The sequence below is a fragment of the Pteropus alecto genome, unplaced genomic scaffold, assembly GCF_000325575.1.
Source record: "Pteropus alecto unplaced genomic scaffold, ASM32557v1 scaffold380, whole genome shotgun sequence".
NCBI lineage: Eukaryota > Metazoa > Chordata > Mammalia > Chiroptera > Pteropodidae > Pteropus > Pteropus alecto.
In genome coordinates, this window is record NW_006430090.1 from 71,338 (window position 1) to 87,355 (window position 16,018).

The 16,018-nt window shown below is 54.3% G+C and overlaps 2 protein-coding genes across 5 annotated transcripts in view; one reads left to right on the forward strand and one right to left on the reverse strand.

The window, feature by feature from the left end:
- ZNF446 (zinc finger protein 446) overlaps positions 1–3,762 on the reverse strand; it is a 15,373-nt gene extending 11,611 nt beyond the window's left edge. Inside the window, exons 1-4 of the mRNA XM_025046638.1 lie at positions 3,376–3,762; positions 1,879–2,005; positions 1,464–1,580; positions 3–805 (exon numbers count right to left, since the gene is read on the reverse strand). Coding sequence (XP_024902406.1) covers positions 3–805; positions 1,464–1,580; positions 1,879–2,005; positions 3,376–3,393 — 1,065 coding nt within the window. The 5' untranslated portion in view covers positions 3,394–3,762. The remainder of the gene's footprint in view (positions 1–2; positions 806–1,463; positions 1,581–1,878; positions 2,006–3,375) is intronic.
- A 3,361-nt stretch (positions 3,763–7,123) lies between these two features.
- On the forward strand, positions 7,124–13,422 carry LOC102893620 (zinc finger protein 132). 4 transcript variants are annotated; one of them, XM_015589817.2, is made up of 4 exons: positions 7,124–8,806; positions 9,829–9,955; positions 10,440–10,562; positions 11,207–13,422. In XM_015589817.2, exons 1-4 carry the CDS (start codon positions 8,771–8,773, stop codon positions 12,820–12,822), a joined length of 1,902 nt encoding a protein of 633 aa, XP_015445303.1. In that variant the 5' UTR covers positions 7,124–8,770; the 3' UTR covers positions 12,823–13,422. The 4 variants fall into 4 exon arrangements, with proteins under 4 accessions (XP_015445303.1, XP_015445309.1, XP_015445306.1 ...); XM_015589823.2 differs by having other exon boundaries at positions 7,125–8,496; XM_015589820.2 differs by lacking the exon at positions 7,124–8,806 and adding an exon at positions 8,814–9,120.
- The last annotated feature ends 2,596 nt before the right edge of the window (positions 13,423–16,018 follow it).

Sequence of the window (16,018 nt, forward strand, 5' to 3'; positions counted from 1 at the left end):
GCCTTCTCGGCCGTGTGGATGCGCTGGTGCCGCACGAGCGACGAGCTGTGCCGGAAGGCCTTGCCGCAGGCCGGGCAGGCGTACGGCGTCTCGCCGCTGTGGATGCGCTGGTGCTGCGTCAGGTGCGACGTCTGGCTGAAGGCCTTGCCGCACTGCGCGCACTCGTACGGCCGCTCCCCGGTGTGCGTGCGCAGGTGCTTGAGCAGGTCCGAGCTCTTCACGAACACTTTGCTGCACGCCCTGCACTCGAAGGTCTTTTCCGCGGGGAGGAGGCCGGGGCCCGCGTGGAGGGCCTCGCCCAGCTCGTCCCAGGTCGGGGGCCCCTGGCCGGCAGGGAGCCTCCGAGACGCCTGCCAAGCCGCACGCATCCCTCGCTCACCGCCAGCGTGACCGGCCTCCGGGTCTGGGTCGCTCGGGAGGGTCCTCCCAAGGGCCTCCCGCAGGAACGGCTTCTGCCGCTCCGAGGCCCGTGGCTGCTTGCCGCGCTCGGGGGAGTCCACGAGGGCTTTCTCGGGGGGTGCGCTGCCCGTGGGAGCTCTCAGCGGGGAGGTCAGCCGCAGGCTGACTCTGGCCTCGCCCCTGTCCGGGCCTAGCATGAGCCTTTCCCAATAGATCACGGAGACCCCCGTGGGTTTTCTCTCCTGAGATGAGCTAGTGCCCCGCCGACCCTCCAGGCGTCTCCCGCGTGCACTGGCTGCAGTGGTGGGGAGGACACTACTAGGCGTTGGAGGGAGCCTATCCTGGAAGGTCCTTGGCCATGCCTGGTCTCTGGAAACATCTCTGTCCTCTGCCAGATGCTGGGAACCTGAAGGCAGAAACGGTGGATGTGTGGGTCATTCGCAACAAGAGGAGGTGACCAGGGCAGGCCGAGGTCTGGGTGTGGAAGCTGGGGAGAATAGAGGCCCGACACCCTGTCCGTATGTAGCTACAGATAGTCTTGGGGACACCCCCGCCTGCTTTTGCTGCTTGGGGACACCCCAGCCTGCTTTTGCTGCTTGCACTGACGGCTTCCTGATGCTACAGTTTTAGTCACTCGTGAACTGTTTACTAACTGCCTCCTCCCCAGCATGGTCAACCCCACGAAGGCAGGACTGGGAGCATCCTGGTCCAGGCTGTGCCCCAGTGCTCAGAACAGGCCTGGGCACTGCAAGTACTCCAGAAACAACAAACACGCGAGCGAATGGCCCCACGGCAGTGGCGAGATGAGACAGGGAGGCTTTGAACCACACGCCTTGGCTAAGGGTGGGATTTTGACCAGGTCTCAGCACAGCCTAGGAGTGTCCTTGGAGCTCCCTCTTTAAGGGCAGCCAAGGTTGGAGCCTCCAGGAGAGCCTAACGGTGGAAGGAGACCAGAAAGGAGTTGGGTGGGAGGCAGGAGAGGGGAGTATCCAGGAGGTGAGGAAGGGGGGACACAAGCTTTGCGTAGGTTGACCGCAAACTCACCCCCCCAAGGTCCCACTCACTAGGGCTGGGCCTCCTCTGGGCGTTCCTGGCCAGGGTCACATCCGTCCCACTGAGAACCCAGGGCTCCTCACCACGCTCGAGCTGGATGACTACACGGGGTCGGGAGGCAGAGAGGCCTGCGACAGAAGATAAGCAAGTGAGGGGCCAGCCCCAGATCAGAACAACCAACTGCCCAACAGATGGCAGGAGTCAGGGCTTCGTGGGACACAGATGGCGTCATCTGCGCAACCAAGAAAACCCAAAAGTCGCATCACAGATCAGGGTTCACAGGAATAGCTTAGTGGTGCCACTCTGGAAAGGGACACTCAGCCAGTGGCTGTGGGGTTGCTCCCAGGCCACCAGGAGATGTGGAGTTAGTGCTGGAGGACCAGCTGGCAACAACCGAGCTTTCCCACGGAGGACCCAGGGCTTTACCCAGCGAGGCCACGAGTGCGAAATTCTCCAGCATCACGTGGCAGTACAAGGCCCTCTGGGCTGCGTCCAAGAGATCCCACTCTTCCTCGCAGAAGTACACGGCCACATCCTCAAACACCATCAGGCCCTATACAGAGAACGGGGAGATGGACGTGATCTAAGCTATGGCTGTGAGACCCAAGATCCAACTCCCTGTCCCAATGGCTACCTCCCCCAATGTCCCTCAGACACTCGCCTTCCTCCCACTGGGCTCCAGATGCAAGCTCTCTCACTTGTCTGGGCCCCCTCCCTGTCTAAGCCTTTGATACCTCATTGGCCTCCCCACTAGCCACTCTACACAAGGCAGCCGGAGCAAGCACCCGGCCTTCAGCTGGCTGCCATCCCACGGGCAGTCTCAGGCGTCCAGTCATTCTCCAGCCTTTGCACAAGCTGACCTTTCCCAGGTGTGCCCTCGTCGCTTTTGTAGTAAGCAACTGTATAAGTCCCAGCTACCCGCCCCTCCACATGCCCAACTCTTTTGGGATGCCCGCCCCTGCTGAAACCTGCCTGACATTTTAAGGCTGCTCATCTAGCGTGAAGGACTGGCCGATCCCCTCCAGTCTCCACAGGGGTGGCCCCAAAGATCTAATGGGTGAACGGGAACCAGTTCCATTTCCTTTTTATTTGGCTGTCACCCTCCCTTTCCTCAGCCACCTGCCAGGCTTCTCAGAGCCCCGGGGACTGCCGGGAGCCCGTCATCTCACTGGAGCACTAACTGCCAAACCCTGGCTGAGTCCGTGAAATCCTTTCCTCCTACAGTTGACTCTCAGGGTGACTCGTCTAAGGACAACAGGACTCTGTCCTGGGATATCTACAATTACAGGTCCACGTGATGCCTCTACTCTGGGACACCGCAGACTTCCAGATTTTCTCCTGAAAACTATTTTCCTTTCAAATCCCTGATTTTGTCTACAGCAGCTCCACTCTGGTGCTCAGACTAAAAAATTTGAAACGTTCCTTCCCTTGGGACACCCGCTCACACCCCGCACCAGAATTCAACCACTTTCGGCTCCACTGACACAATCTGGTCCACGTGTCATCATGGCCTCCCCCCAGAACACCGTCACTCCCCTCGGCTAACAGTGGGATTCGTTAAAAAACTTAAATCCTCCATGACTCACTGCGCTCTCGGGATAGTTTTAACTCCTCGGCCAGCCATTTCGGATATACCTATCTTCTGACCCCGAGCTCCACGTTGACAAGCTCAGTTGCGGAAGCAGCTAGGCTGTCTCCCCTCCCAGCTTTTGTCCGTGCGGGACCCACCCCTTGGAACTTCCACATGTCACCGCCTTGGCAGCCAGAAGTGGGGATCCCACAAGTGCACACCCCACTGGCCTAGGGCGAACCGAAAGGAAAAGACGAGGAGCCCCAGTAAAGTCCCTGCCTCCGTCGGGGCTCGAGCCATGGTGGGGGAGACGGCGGCCAAGGCGGGTGGGGTCTGGGGCTCCCTCTGCTCACCTGTGCCGCCTCCGCCATCGGAACCTGTACTTGGGGCGGCCGACTCAGGGGCCCCGGCTCCCGGTCTCGGTCTCCCGGTCCGTCAAGGGCGCAGACGCTCAGGGAGTCGCCTCCGGGGTTGGCCCGGAGACGGACGAGCACGTGGCTCCGGGCGCCGCCCGAAGGCTCCACGAGGCCGCCCACACTACACCCGGAGAAACTGAGGCTGGAGGGGGGCGTCGGCCCGCGGTCACGGCGTACGCAAAGCGGGCCCTGAGCCCACGTCTTCCTTGGGCCCTCGACTAGGGTCTCCAGAACCTCCTGAAGAACCGGCCGGACCAGCCGCGCTCCAGCGTCCAACACCGGTGTGGTACGACGCCCGGCAGCAAAGTGACAGTCTTGGACGCCGGAAGGCCGGCCCCTGCCAGCCCTTATTGGCCCAATGCGCGCTGCGGACGCACGCGCGGAGCCTCCTGGGAAGCGTAGTTCCAGCTGCTTTCCGCCGCTGGTGGGCGTGCCTTCCCCGATCTCCAGGGCAACGGCCAAGCATCACCGCGCAGGATTCTGGGAAGTGGAGTCCCAGCCTTGCTCCAGCTTCTGCGAGGTCGCGCACTTGGACGGGATGCTCGGTTAAGCGTCCTGTTGGATTCCTGGAGTCTCCACGCCCATCCAAGAGGCCCTCCAGTGCTAAACCCTGGAAACTGCTAAGGTTCCTGGAGGCGACCAGAGAGCTCAGAGCCCTAAAGACAAAGCTTAATGGGAGGGGTGGGTTTAGGAGGGGTTGGGATTCCAATCCCAGTTCTGCCTCTAGGCAGCTGTGTGCCCCGTGCGAGGTTTACCCGCTCTGTGCGGCGGTCTTAAAGGGAAACCATAGACCCGAGATGGCGTCGCTCGTGTGGAAAGCCTGTGGCACCTGTTAGGTTCGCGGAAGGAAGAACGCACAAGGTCGAGGGGGTTAAGCAGCATTTACTGTAGCAGAGTGACAGACCCGCTGAGCCGAGGATGGCGTCAGCCCCGAATGCGAAGGGACCTGAAACTTCTATGGGGCTTGGGGCGGGCTTTTTTGGTGGGAATATTTGGGGCGGGTAAATTGGCGGGGAAGGGAGGAGAGTCCACTGAAGTGGGAGGTGAGCATGTAGCGTGGCTAACCAGGATTTCCCACACAAAAGTAAGGGAGAAGTCTGGTTTCCACACTACGGGGGTTAGGGATAGGGCCCTCCTGGAACTAACAGTACCAAACTTAGATTTAACGCCCGATCTAATTGATCTATTAGATCAACCTCTCCTAGAAACTTAATCAGTCTGGAATTTTTCTGGTCAACCCCAGTAACGTCATCAGTCTATCACGTGGACCCTCTCCATCCTTGCCCACTCACCCTCACCCATAGAAAAAGAGGCAATCCGTGTAATAAAAATTCTTCTCTTCCCGCCCCAAAGAAAAGACGTCCTGGCACAAAAGTAATCCTTTCTTTTCTTTGTTAATAGCTCCCTTGCCCCGCCCTGCCTCCTATAAAAACTTTCCGTTTTGTACAACCCCTCGGAGCGCTCTTCTAGTTGTTAGATGGGGTGCCACCCATTCATGAATCACTTAATAAACCAATTAGGTTTTCAGATTTACTTGTTTTTTAACAGGTTCCTTTGCTATCTGTAAAATTAAATGTCAGCGAACAATCAAAAAGAGGAAGTGGGAGACGCAACAACAGATGGAAGAGGTTGGAGTGGTTTGAGGACAGTCAGGAGCCAAGGCGTGCACGCGCCCTCTACAGGCTGGAAAAGGAAGGAAACGAATTCTCTCCTAGACCCTCAGGAGGAACCAGCTGTGGAAACACCTTGATTTTAGCCCACTGAATCTGATTTTGCACTTCTGGACTCCAGAATTGTAAGAATACATCTGTGTTGTTTTAAACCACCCGGTTTGTGGTAATTTCTTATAGCAGCGATAGGAACTAGTACATTCTCTGCGCAGCTCGCTTCCTCACCGGAGAAAGTCGTTCTTTAAAGGCTGGCAGACACTTGTTCTCTCTGGGGATTGGGAGCCCTGGTGTCACTGACTTTCCTATAGCTTGTCATTCCTGTCACCAGCACTGAGGCTGGAGAGAATCCCATTTTCAGGCAGTCTAATGGAAGAAGCAGGCCTTCCTTGTCCACATGGGTCCTGTGGACTAGTCCCCGATCAGGCTCTCGTGTGCTGTGGCCAGGGTAGGCCCTTCCTCACCCAAATCTCGGTGTCTTAGTCCCTCTCTGGACCCCATGGAATCATTCCTGGTTGTGCCAGACACACTTGAGAAGAAGTCCCTAACAGACCCCGGGGTTGTCATGAGGCAGAGAGTACAAGAGGGGATGCCATCCGAGCAGAGTGTATGTATACCAGTGGGGTGAGTGTCACAGGCCAAGACCACCAGGCAGCCCCAGAAAGCTCACCCAGTGACACATGTGCATACATACGCCTTCAGAGTCACCTGGCTGCACACAAAGGGGCACTCCTGGATGAAGTCATTCATGCAGGGGATGCAGCAGAAGCTCCTGGTCCAGCCCTATCCTCTAGCAGGACCAGAAGCACCAGAGTGGAGAGACACAGTGCAAAAGGGGCATGAACTGGCCTCTTCTGATCTCCAGTCACCGTGCCCACAACAAATCTGACCTTTCAGCAGAATCTTCACCAGCAGGAGAAGTCACAGGGGCCTTAAGTGTGTGGTGGTCAGGAACTGACCCACTCTGGCCAAGGGGACAGACACATGGAGTGTTTGCTGGCAACTCGGGAAGCTTCCCTGCTTCGTGGACATTGTTAAATCTGCATGTGGCACCTGTAATGTCCGAACGACTCTCTTCCTTATCTGAGACTGCACTGGGCTCTGTGATGATAAAAACCAGGTTGATTACAGCACCTTTGCTCCAAGAGTATGGTTGGAGGGGCAGGGGGCAGAAATGGGTCGCTGCCTGTGTGAAGAAGGGTAAGGTTCTCGGTGGCGACAACCTCTGCCTCTGAGGACACAGGGTGGGGCAGGTGGCCGCACTGTCCTGTGGTGGTACGATGGGCACTGCCTCAGGTCTCTAAGGAAAGTCCAAGGACTCTGCAGAAAGAACCTGTGGCCTGGATTTCAGAGTTACCTTTGTGCCTGGGGCTCACCCGAGGAGCCAGTAGATGACTTAGGAGTACAGTGGTCTGAGAGAATGAGGTAGCAGGTCCCTCATCCCCGGCATATCTTGGCCACAAGCTTGAGATGAAGCTGTCTTTCTGTGCCTGACCAGGAAAATCAGATTGTTGTAGGCAGGCTCAGCACCATAAGACTTGCAGGGGCAGGTCAGAAGCGTATGTGGGAGAATGACAGGTGCAGGCCATAGTGAGTGGGGAGACCCAAGCCCAGTAGGCAAGGTCATTGCCTGTGAGACCTACAGGGACCAAGCTCGTATCTACTGTGGCCTAGGTCCCTATCTGAGGAAATCACATCCTGCATCCTGCATTTTTTTGAGGTATCATCCTGATAGCCGTCACCCCTCCAGAAGAAACCCAGAGGGGCTTCTGTTGCCCAGGCTGGGTTCATGGTGACCCAAGAAGACATGGCCTTCATGCTTGTCCAGTACAAGGCCAATGAGGCATGGCTGGCCCAACCTAGAGGTGGAGAAGGGTAGAAAGGAGGCAGGAGATTTAATTGTGGTTGCCAGATCTTCTGGTGTGTGTGTGCCTGTGTATGTGTGCGCGCAAGCAGGAGATTTAATTGTGGTTGCCAGATCTTCTGGGGTGTGTGTGCGTGTGTGCATGCGTGTGTGTGTGTGTGTGTGTGTGTGTGTGTTCTGGGGGAACTGGAGCTTCTAATTTCTTTGTGGAAATTTCTGCTTTTATAATCTGGCACCTGTTTTAAAGTATCTAATAGGCATGTGAATTCAATGCGGCAGGCAGAATCATGGTTGCTCAAAGATGACCAGAACCTGTTAATACGTTATCTCACACAGTGGACTTTACAAGTATGAGTATGTTAAAGATCAGGATTATCTGGGTGAGTCCAATGTAATTACATGAGCCCTTGAAAGCAGAGAAACACAACCCAAATTGTAAAAAAATTCAGTTCTAGAGGTGAGAAATCTGACACTCCTGTCAAATGCTCTAAAATCAAGGTGTTGATAGTGCTGCGTTCCTTTCAGAAGTTCTGGGGGAGGTGCTGCTCCCTTGTCTATTCTGGGCTGTAGAGGCTGCCAGCATCCTTTGGTTTGTGGCTTTTTCCGTCTTCAAAGCCAGCAATGAAGAATTGGGTCTTTCTTACATCGCATCACTCCGACTCACTCTCAATCACCACTTTTATGGACCCTTGTGATTCTGTAGAAGCGTTTCTGCCTTGTCTTCTCCTGACAGCGTGTGCGAGAGCCTTGGGATGAGGATGATGATGAAAACAAAATAGCTCTCATGTATTTAGAACCCCATGCCTGCCCATGTGCTCAACGCTTGTCATGTCACTTCTCATGAGGAAAGCTGTATTTTCCAAATTTTCTCCCCGGACTTTGAAGTCGACCTGATTCTGGGTGAGCATCAGAATCTCCAGGAGGGCTTGTCAACACACAGTGTTGGGGCTCACCCAAGTTTCTGATTTCGTAAGGGTGGCCGCAAGAACTTACATTTCTAGCAAGTTCCCCAGTGATGCTGATCCTGACTCAGAGACCACAGTTTGGGGACCAATGAATTAGAAACATTTAATGTGAAAGAACAAAGTCCCCATGAGGAGACATTATCTTCACTTCACATACTCGAAGAAGAGAAATGGGTTCCCAGGGGCCCCCTCAAGGCTGGTAGCCCCTCGCCTAGAACACGGGTCACTTGCTGGACATCTCTGAGGGAGGAAATCCGCGAGCAGCCTCTTTAAGAAGCTAAGACACAACCCTGCCATTCTTCCCCTCTAGACTCCACTTACTAGAGGCCCTCGCGGTGCACCTGGGCGTTGCCATGGAGACCGAGTGGGCGCCGGGTGCTGGGCGGGTTGCAAGCCGAACTACATTGACCAGAAGGCGCCGGGCTCTGGGCCAATCACAGCCCGGAGAAAGAGCTGCTTCCTGCGGCTCGTGTCGGTGAGGGAGGGACTTCCGGCACGACCTTTGCGGACGTTCATTTTGCTCTTGACAGGTCGTTCTGCTCCGCCCTTGGGGGCCTGACCGGTGGGTCCGGAAGGCTTTACAGGCGCCCCCTCGGGACCAGCCGGGGAGGACAGTGAGCAGGATGGGGCTGACCTCTGCGCTTTCTACGGGACGGGAGCCCCTGTAACGGGGCGTCCTCCGCACCTGTCCTGGGCCCCCGCGGCCCCCGGAGGTGGCGCCCTGGGCTTCGTGCGTGTTCACACCGTGGAACCGAGGCCTCGAGCGTGACAGGCAGCGGGCGGGCACCCAGTGCAGGCGTGGGATCGCCTCAGCCCGCAGGGCCGGCCGGGCTCCGATGGCGGTGGCGGCGGCACTGATGGACCCGGCGCGGGTGAGTGGAGGGCGCCCCGCGGCCCTCGCACTCCTACCCACATGGCTCCGGACCCCCCAATAAAAGAGAGAGGGATGTCCCTGGACTCTTCTCCGCCCCTTCCTTTGCTACCAAGGATCATAGTCACCCCAATCCCAAGGTCTTATTTCCTGGCCAGGGGTTACGTGGAAAGGTTATTTCTGGAATCCAGTGGGTCAAGGTGTGGAAAGCTGTTTCAGGCATAGGGACCGGGATATGCACGTTTGGAGATGAGGCGGAGCTGGGAATGTTCAGAGATTTGCAAGTCTCCGTTATGACTGGTGGACAGGAGCCAGGTCTGGAATGGCAGCCTGAGGAGCTGGGCCTGTGATCTGAGGGTGGTGGGAACCATGGAAGGTTTGGAGTAGAAGAGGGAGGTGCTCTAACTCAGGTCTTCAGAGGCACCCTCTGGCTTCAGAGAGGAAAGCAGAGCGGGTGGGGGGTGGGGGGTGGGGTGAGGGTGAGGGAAGAGAAAAGGAGGCCCATAAGGATGCTACCTGAATATATCAGGGGAGTGATGGTGGTGGCTTGGCCAGAGTGGTCACTGCAGTTGGGAGAAGGGGTTTGATTTTGGATCTGCCTTTTAACTTAAGCAAGCCAGATTTTATGATGTAGAGGGTGTGAGAGAGAAGCAGAGGAGGTAGGGATGTCCCATGGATTTTGCCCTCAACAATGAGAACGCAGAAGTGAATGGACTGAGCCGGGGAAGTCGGTGGGTGGAGTAGGTTTCAGGGAAGCTCGGGGGGTGGATTTAGACCATGCTGAGGCTGGTGTCCCAGAGACGCCCAAGGATTGAATGGGCAGGTGGACATGCAGGTCTTAAGTTTGGGGAGGAGGATGACCTAGGAGTGTGCAAGGAGGGGGTTTGTCTGGAGGTCACAGACTGCCCACCAGCGTGGAGGGATGTGGGTTCATTGGCCTAGGTCTGGATGGGTTCATCTGTTTTTGCTTTGTTTTCCTGCTGCCTTTTGGTCTGGTTGACTTGGCTGTCCTCCTCATGGCAGGGCTGGGGGACATTTGAGGATGTGGCCGTGTACTTCTCCCGGGAGGAGTGGGAGTTCTTGGATGAGGCACAGAGACACCTGTACCACAGTGTGATGCTGGAGAACTTGGCACTTGTGGCCTCGCTAGGTAAGGGTGTCACACTCCCCATCTCCTGCTTTAGGCTCTGCCCCTTTTCCTCCCAGAATCAGCTGACTCCCCACAGCTGAGCATGGACGCTGCTGCTTCCTCCCCAGACTGTCTGCTGTGTGTGTAAAACCTGTTTTTGTTTTTTTTTTTCCCTCCAAGGAGCCATAACACATGCCCCTGAAGCCTTCAGTAGAAGGCTTGGAGCCTCAGCCCAGCTGGCTGACTCTGTTCAGATCAGTGGCACCTCTATGCTCAGGTTCTGCCCCCTTTTACTGTCAGACATTTCCAGGAGCCTGGCTGTGCCATGGACTGCAGACAACGACATGGTCACTGGGCTGTTCCTGTGAGATGCTCTTCAGAGGCTTATTTTGTAATATTGTGTTTCCTTCCCAGTTGCAAAGATGATGCGAGCTCCCTTTGGAGTGTCACAGGGTGGGTTGCCTCGAGCTGGGCCAGCCACTCACCCACCCCATCTTTCTCCCAGGACCTGCATCTCCTAAGTCCTGTGTGGTTGCCCACCTGGAACAAGGCAAAGATCCCTGGGTGCCTGATAGGGAAGATGTGTCTCCAGCCACTGCAAGAGAGACCTGGAGGGGGCCTGGTTCTGGTGAGTGGGAGCTGGGGGCAGAGGTGACACTGGGGCTGAGCTCACATTGTACTGTGCACTTGCCCTGTGTCCTCCAGTGTTTGTTACTGGGGCCAGTAGTCACGCCTTTTTGGACATTTCACTTTCTTGCCATTTCTACTTTGTCCCTGGGCCCTGGATGATGGATGACCACACTGCTCTGATTCCCACATCTCCCCCCTTCTCCTGCTCCCCTCTGTTTGCAGAGCCATCCACATTTGCCTCTGGTCATTGTGTAAGGGGATGGGCACGTATCCTCATACAGACTTGAGCACGGGATGCCAGCTGCAGCTGGATTATCCTGGGCTTGTGCACACCACTCTTTGTGCCTCTTTCCCGTCAGAGATCTCCTGGGGCCTGCCTTTACTGAGTCCTCTTGAAAACTGAGGAGCGAGATGGAGTCCCTGCCTCTCCTCTCATCCTGAATCCCACCCCTGTGTTCTCACATGGCCTGAGGCCTTGCCTCTTGTGGCCTTCCTGAGCCCAGTCCTGCACTGCTGGCTCTACCTCACCCTGACTTGATCCTTCAGACTCATTGTGAATGTGTCAGACACACATCCCTGAAGGGGCTTCCCTCTCCCAGCAAAGGTAAGATATACCCTTCAGCAGCATTTCTATGCTTTCAGGTTGTTGGTATGGAACAGAGGAAATCCCTCCTGAACAGGGTGCTTCTGTAGGAGTGCTCCAGTTCGGGACCTCTAAGGCAAGTCCTTGCACCCAGAAAGATAACCCCTGTGACATATGTGGCCCATTCTTGAAAGACATATTACACCTGGCTGAGCACCAACGGATACATCCCAAGCAGAAACCATACAAATCTGAGGCATGTGGGAAAGGCTTAAGGCACAGTGCAAACTCTTGCCAGCACCAGAAGGAGCACAGTGGAGAGAAACTCTTCACATTCAGGGAGTGTGGCAAGGATGTCTTGGACAGTCACGACCTCCTCAAGCACCATGCTACCTACAGTGAGGGGAAGCCCCACAAGAGCACCGAGTGCAAGAAGGCCTTCCCGTCCAGCTCCAGTCACCATCAGCCATGGGGAGTCCACACTGCACAGAAACCCCTCAGGTGTGGTGGCTGTGGGAAAGCTTTCCCAAGGGCCTTTGCGCTGCTCGACCACCTGGTGACTCACTGTCAAGAGAGGCCCTTCCGGTGCCCAGCAGGTGGAAACATCTCCAAGGAGAACTCAACCCTTCTCAGTCACCCAAAAATTCACACTGGAGAAACATCCCACGTGTGTAAGGAATGTGGGAAGGCCTTTGGCCACCTGTTTAAACTAACGACGCACCAGAAAGTTCACACTGGAAAAATGCATCACAACTGCAGTGAATGTGGGAAAGCCTTCACCCGCAAACACTCACTCGTTCAGCACCAGAGAGTCCACACTGGAGAAAGGCCATATGAGTGTGGGCAGTGTGGAAAAGCCTTCACTCGCAGCTTCCATGTTGTCCGCCACCAGAAAGTGCACAACACAGAAAGGCCTTATGAGTGCCGACAGTGCCGGCGAGTCTTTAGCTGTATCTCCAACTTTGTTGAGCACCAGAAAATACACACTGGAGAAAGGCCTTATGAATGCGATGAATGTGGAAAAGCCTTCATTAACAGCTCCCATCTGATTCGGCACCAGAAAGTTCACAACACAGAAAGGCCTTTTGAGTGCAGCAAATGCGGAAAAGCCTTCCGGCAAACCTCCAAACTTATTCTCCATCAAAGGAGTCACACGGGAGAAAGACCTTATAAGTGCAACCAGTGTGGAAGAGCCTTCAGCTGCCCCTCCAACCTCATTCCGCACCAGCGAATTCACACTGGAGAGAAGCCTTATGAGTGTTCTGAATGTGGGAAAGCCTTCAGCCAAAGCTCTGCCCTCATTCAGCACCAGAAGGTTCACACCAGAGAAAGGCCTTATGAGTGCAGTGAATGCGGGAAAGCCTTCAGCTATAGTTCTAACCTTGTGAAGCACCGGAAAGTTCACACTGGAAAAAGGCCTTATGCATGCAGCCAGTGCGGGAAAGCCTTCAGCGAAAGCTCCATCCTCAGCCAGCATCAGAGAGTTCACACTGGAGAAAAACCCTATGAGTGTAGCAGATGTGGGAAAGCTTTCCGCTACAGCTCGAACCTCTCTAAGCACCAGAAGGGTCACTCTGGAAAAAAGCCTTTTGAGTGCAGTGGGCACAGAGATGCCTTCAACCAGAGCTCCAGTAGCACTGAGCACCACCGAGGTCACACCAAAGAAAGGCCTTAGGAGTGTGGCAAATGTGCAGAAACATGAGCTGGGGCTTCCTCCTTGTTCGCCATAAGAGGACTCCTGAGAAAATGTCTGTAAAAGAAAACTTTGTGAAGAAGCCATCCAGAAATGGAAATTTGCACATTCTAACACCCCTACCAGGACATTGCCTGAGTATCAGATATGTGGGAAGCTTTCAGGGGCTACATTGCACTTTCTAACCTGTCCAGGTGTTTTGCCATATTATGTCACTGCCAGACGCCATCTGACCTCTACCAGCTGGCAGGTCCCCACAGCATGTGCCTGTCACTTTAACATACTCAGGGAAAGCAGGCCTTGTGCTCTCTCATTCCCTGGAGGGAGCCATGAGTGATGGGCACCTTTTGGGGCGACCTAACGTTCCACCTTTTCACTGTCCCCAGTGGTTCAAGTTTTGTCCTGACCTAGTTCTAGGAGGACCTGGAGTCTGATGAATTCCAGAGGTTCCCCTTCTTCACATGCATTGTTGACTCTACAGATGGTGCCTATGATGGGTTTATCTATCCTTCAAACCACCCAGTCCCAGAACTGCCTGCCTCCAGAGTGTGTGATAATAAAGGCCTTATAGTTGAAGCCATCTATAATTCTGGGACTCCATTCACTGTGTGTGGGGAGAGCCTGAGAACAGACTTGGACTCTAACAGTGTAAAGAGGGGAAACGCTTTTTTGGTAGGGCCCCCAACTTCGACAGCAGGATGACAAGAAACAGCTTGCAGTCTAGTTTAACTTAATTTGCCTTGTGGCCCAAGGCATCCTGGGACAGACTGAGGTCTCTGGGCCAAATCTTGTGTCTAGAAGGCAGGACCAGCTTTTGGGCCCAGACCTTTCTGGAAATTGGGTATTTGATGTGGCAATTTCCAGTACTTCCTGGGCAGCATTCCCTTATTCCTGGGAATGTCACACATTCCCCGGTAGTGTTGACAGGCCACTGTCTGCTGGGACCTACCTATGAGTAAGGCCCCTGGAGTCCAGAATCTGTAGGTAGGTGTCACTGGATATAAGACTTACAGGGTCCAGACTGATCCATAAATGTGTGCGAAAACAGCGGGCTCGAGGTTATGGAATTGGAGACTGGCAAACGGAGGAGGTACGGCTGCCGCTGTGCCTGGGTTACATCATACCCACTCACAAGAACTGATTGTGCTTGCTCTGCATTCACTGACGACGTGGGTAGCTGGAAATCAGCCATGGTGGAGTTCATACCACAAAAATTAGCAAGCAAGCAAGCAAACAAACAAAACAAAACAAAACAAAAACAAACTCTGAGAAAACCTGATTTGCAGTGTTTGCAAAATTTGTTGACAGTGACCTTGGCCACAGGAGAGACTCAGCTCTGTAGGCTTTGGGATCCTGCACACTCTCACTTTCTCCTCCAACAAGTGTGATGCTCTTTTAGAACAGGCACAATTAGCAGTGTGCTGCTCACTGCCAGAGCAAAGAATCCAAAGGTGTTGTGGGTTCCTATAGCTACCTTGGGTTGTTCACTTCAAGGCATCTCTGCACAGGCAGGAACTAGGGACTGAGAGAAGAGATCCAGTATTCCAGGTGAGCGTGGTGGCCATGGCCCTAACCATCTGCTGGTTTTTGCTGCCAATGAGGCAGGGCTGTCCCTGGATACAAGGGTGAGAGTTGGTAGAATCAGCATATTGTTGTTTTCCCATTTTCTGGTTTTCCTAGAGGAATGAGAGATCTGAATTTTTATGTGTAGACTCTTGATTTTATAAATGTTGAAAACTACTTTCTAAAAACTTTTATACAAAGTCTATATATATATATACTGCATATGTGTTCCTCAGTCAGCACTTGTGACTCTCAGAAAATAAGCAAACCAGGCTATAGGGAGCCCACGGGTCCCCACACATGAAGGCCCTGGGCCCTCAGAATTTTGCCCCACAGCACGTAGCATGGGTAGTGGCACTGCTGCTGCCACTGCACTCGGGATGACTCTCTTCACCCCCCACTTCCCTGAAGGTGACCACATAAGAGATGGCATCCCAGACAAGCTTGTGCTCAGCCAAGCACGTGGCAAGTCGGCCTAAGCTCTCCCCAGCATCCCAAGGAATCAGCACACCCCTTGGACTCAGACCATCCCTTCTGGGTGTAATAATTGTCTTCTAGCAACATTGGGGGCTTGGGATCAGAGTAAAAATCCAGTAGAACCTTAGGGCCTCAGGCCTCCAAGCAAAGGATAGGCATGGATCTCAAGAGCGCAATTCCTTGTACCCGTGTGGTCAGCCATGGTTGGATACACATAACACTGCCCGCTGTGCAAGGGTGATGTCTTTTATCTGCCTTCCAGGGCTCTGTGCACCTCAGCCAACTTAGTAGAGCCTTAGTAGTTCCTCAGTGATGCCAGAACAAACCAAACAAAGGACCAGGTTCTCAAGAACTATTTAAAGATACGTATCAGCTAAGGGCATGTTAAGAGGAGGACAGGCCAGTCGTGGAGGACCCAGCCATAGAGGGTGGATGGAGAAAGGTTGAGAGAAAAAGGCATGGCTACTCACTTTGGTGCCAGGGCAACAGAGGGTACAGGTCAGGTACCAGATGAGACAGCAGCCCACTGCCACAGGCCCTCTCAAAATTTTCTTGCACTCACCAGGACTGGTGCTCCAAAGGCCACTCTGGTTATTTCCTGATTTGAGCTGCTTGTCCACCAGCCAAATCTTGCAGTGTTCATGTTGGGTGACTGCATTGTGGGGGTGGGGGATGGGGGTTGGAGGCAGTAATTCTCCCAGGGGATGAAGTGGTTTGGGAGAGGTTAGTCCCAGGTTAGGGTGATATGCCCCATGACAGACCAGGGTGCATGTGTCACCTCCACTCAGAGGTCTCCAGACAATTCAGACTCTACACTCACAAATCCAACTGCTAATCTTCCCCCAAAAGTCCTCCTCCTGCCAACCTCCGATGTCTACAGGCAGGACCCCATTCTTCCTAAACACTTTGGATGGTCTTTCATCTCTAACTTACATTCACTCCCCCTGTGTAGCAGGAAATCCCATCGACTCCATTTTGAAAAATCTATCATTTTTCTGATCATTTCTTCTGATCATTTCTTCTACCACTCCTGCTTCTATCCTGGACAGGCCACCGTTATAACCGTCCTGAAGAATACTGCAGCAGCGTCCTCATGAATCTCTTTGCTCTCGCCCCCGCCCCCCACAAAGCCTCTCCT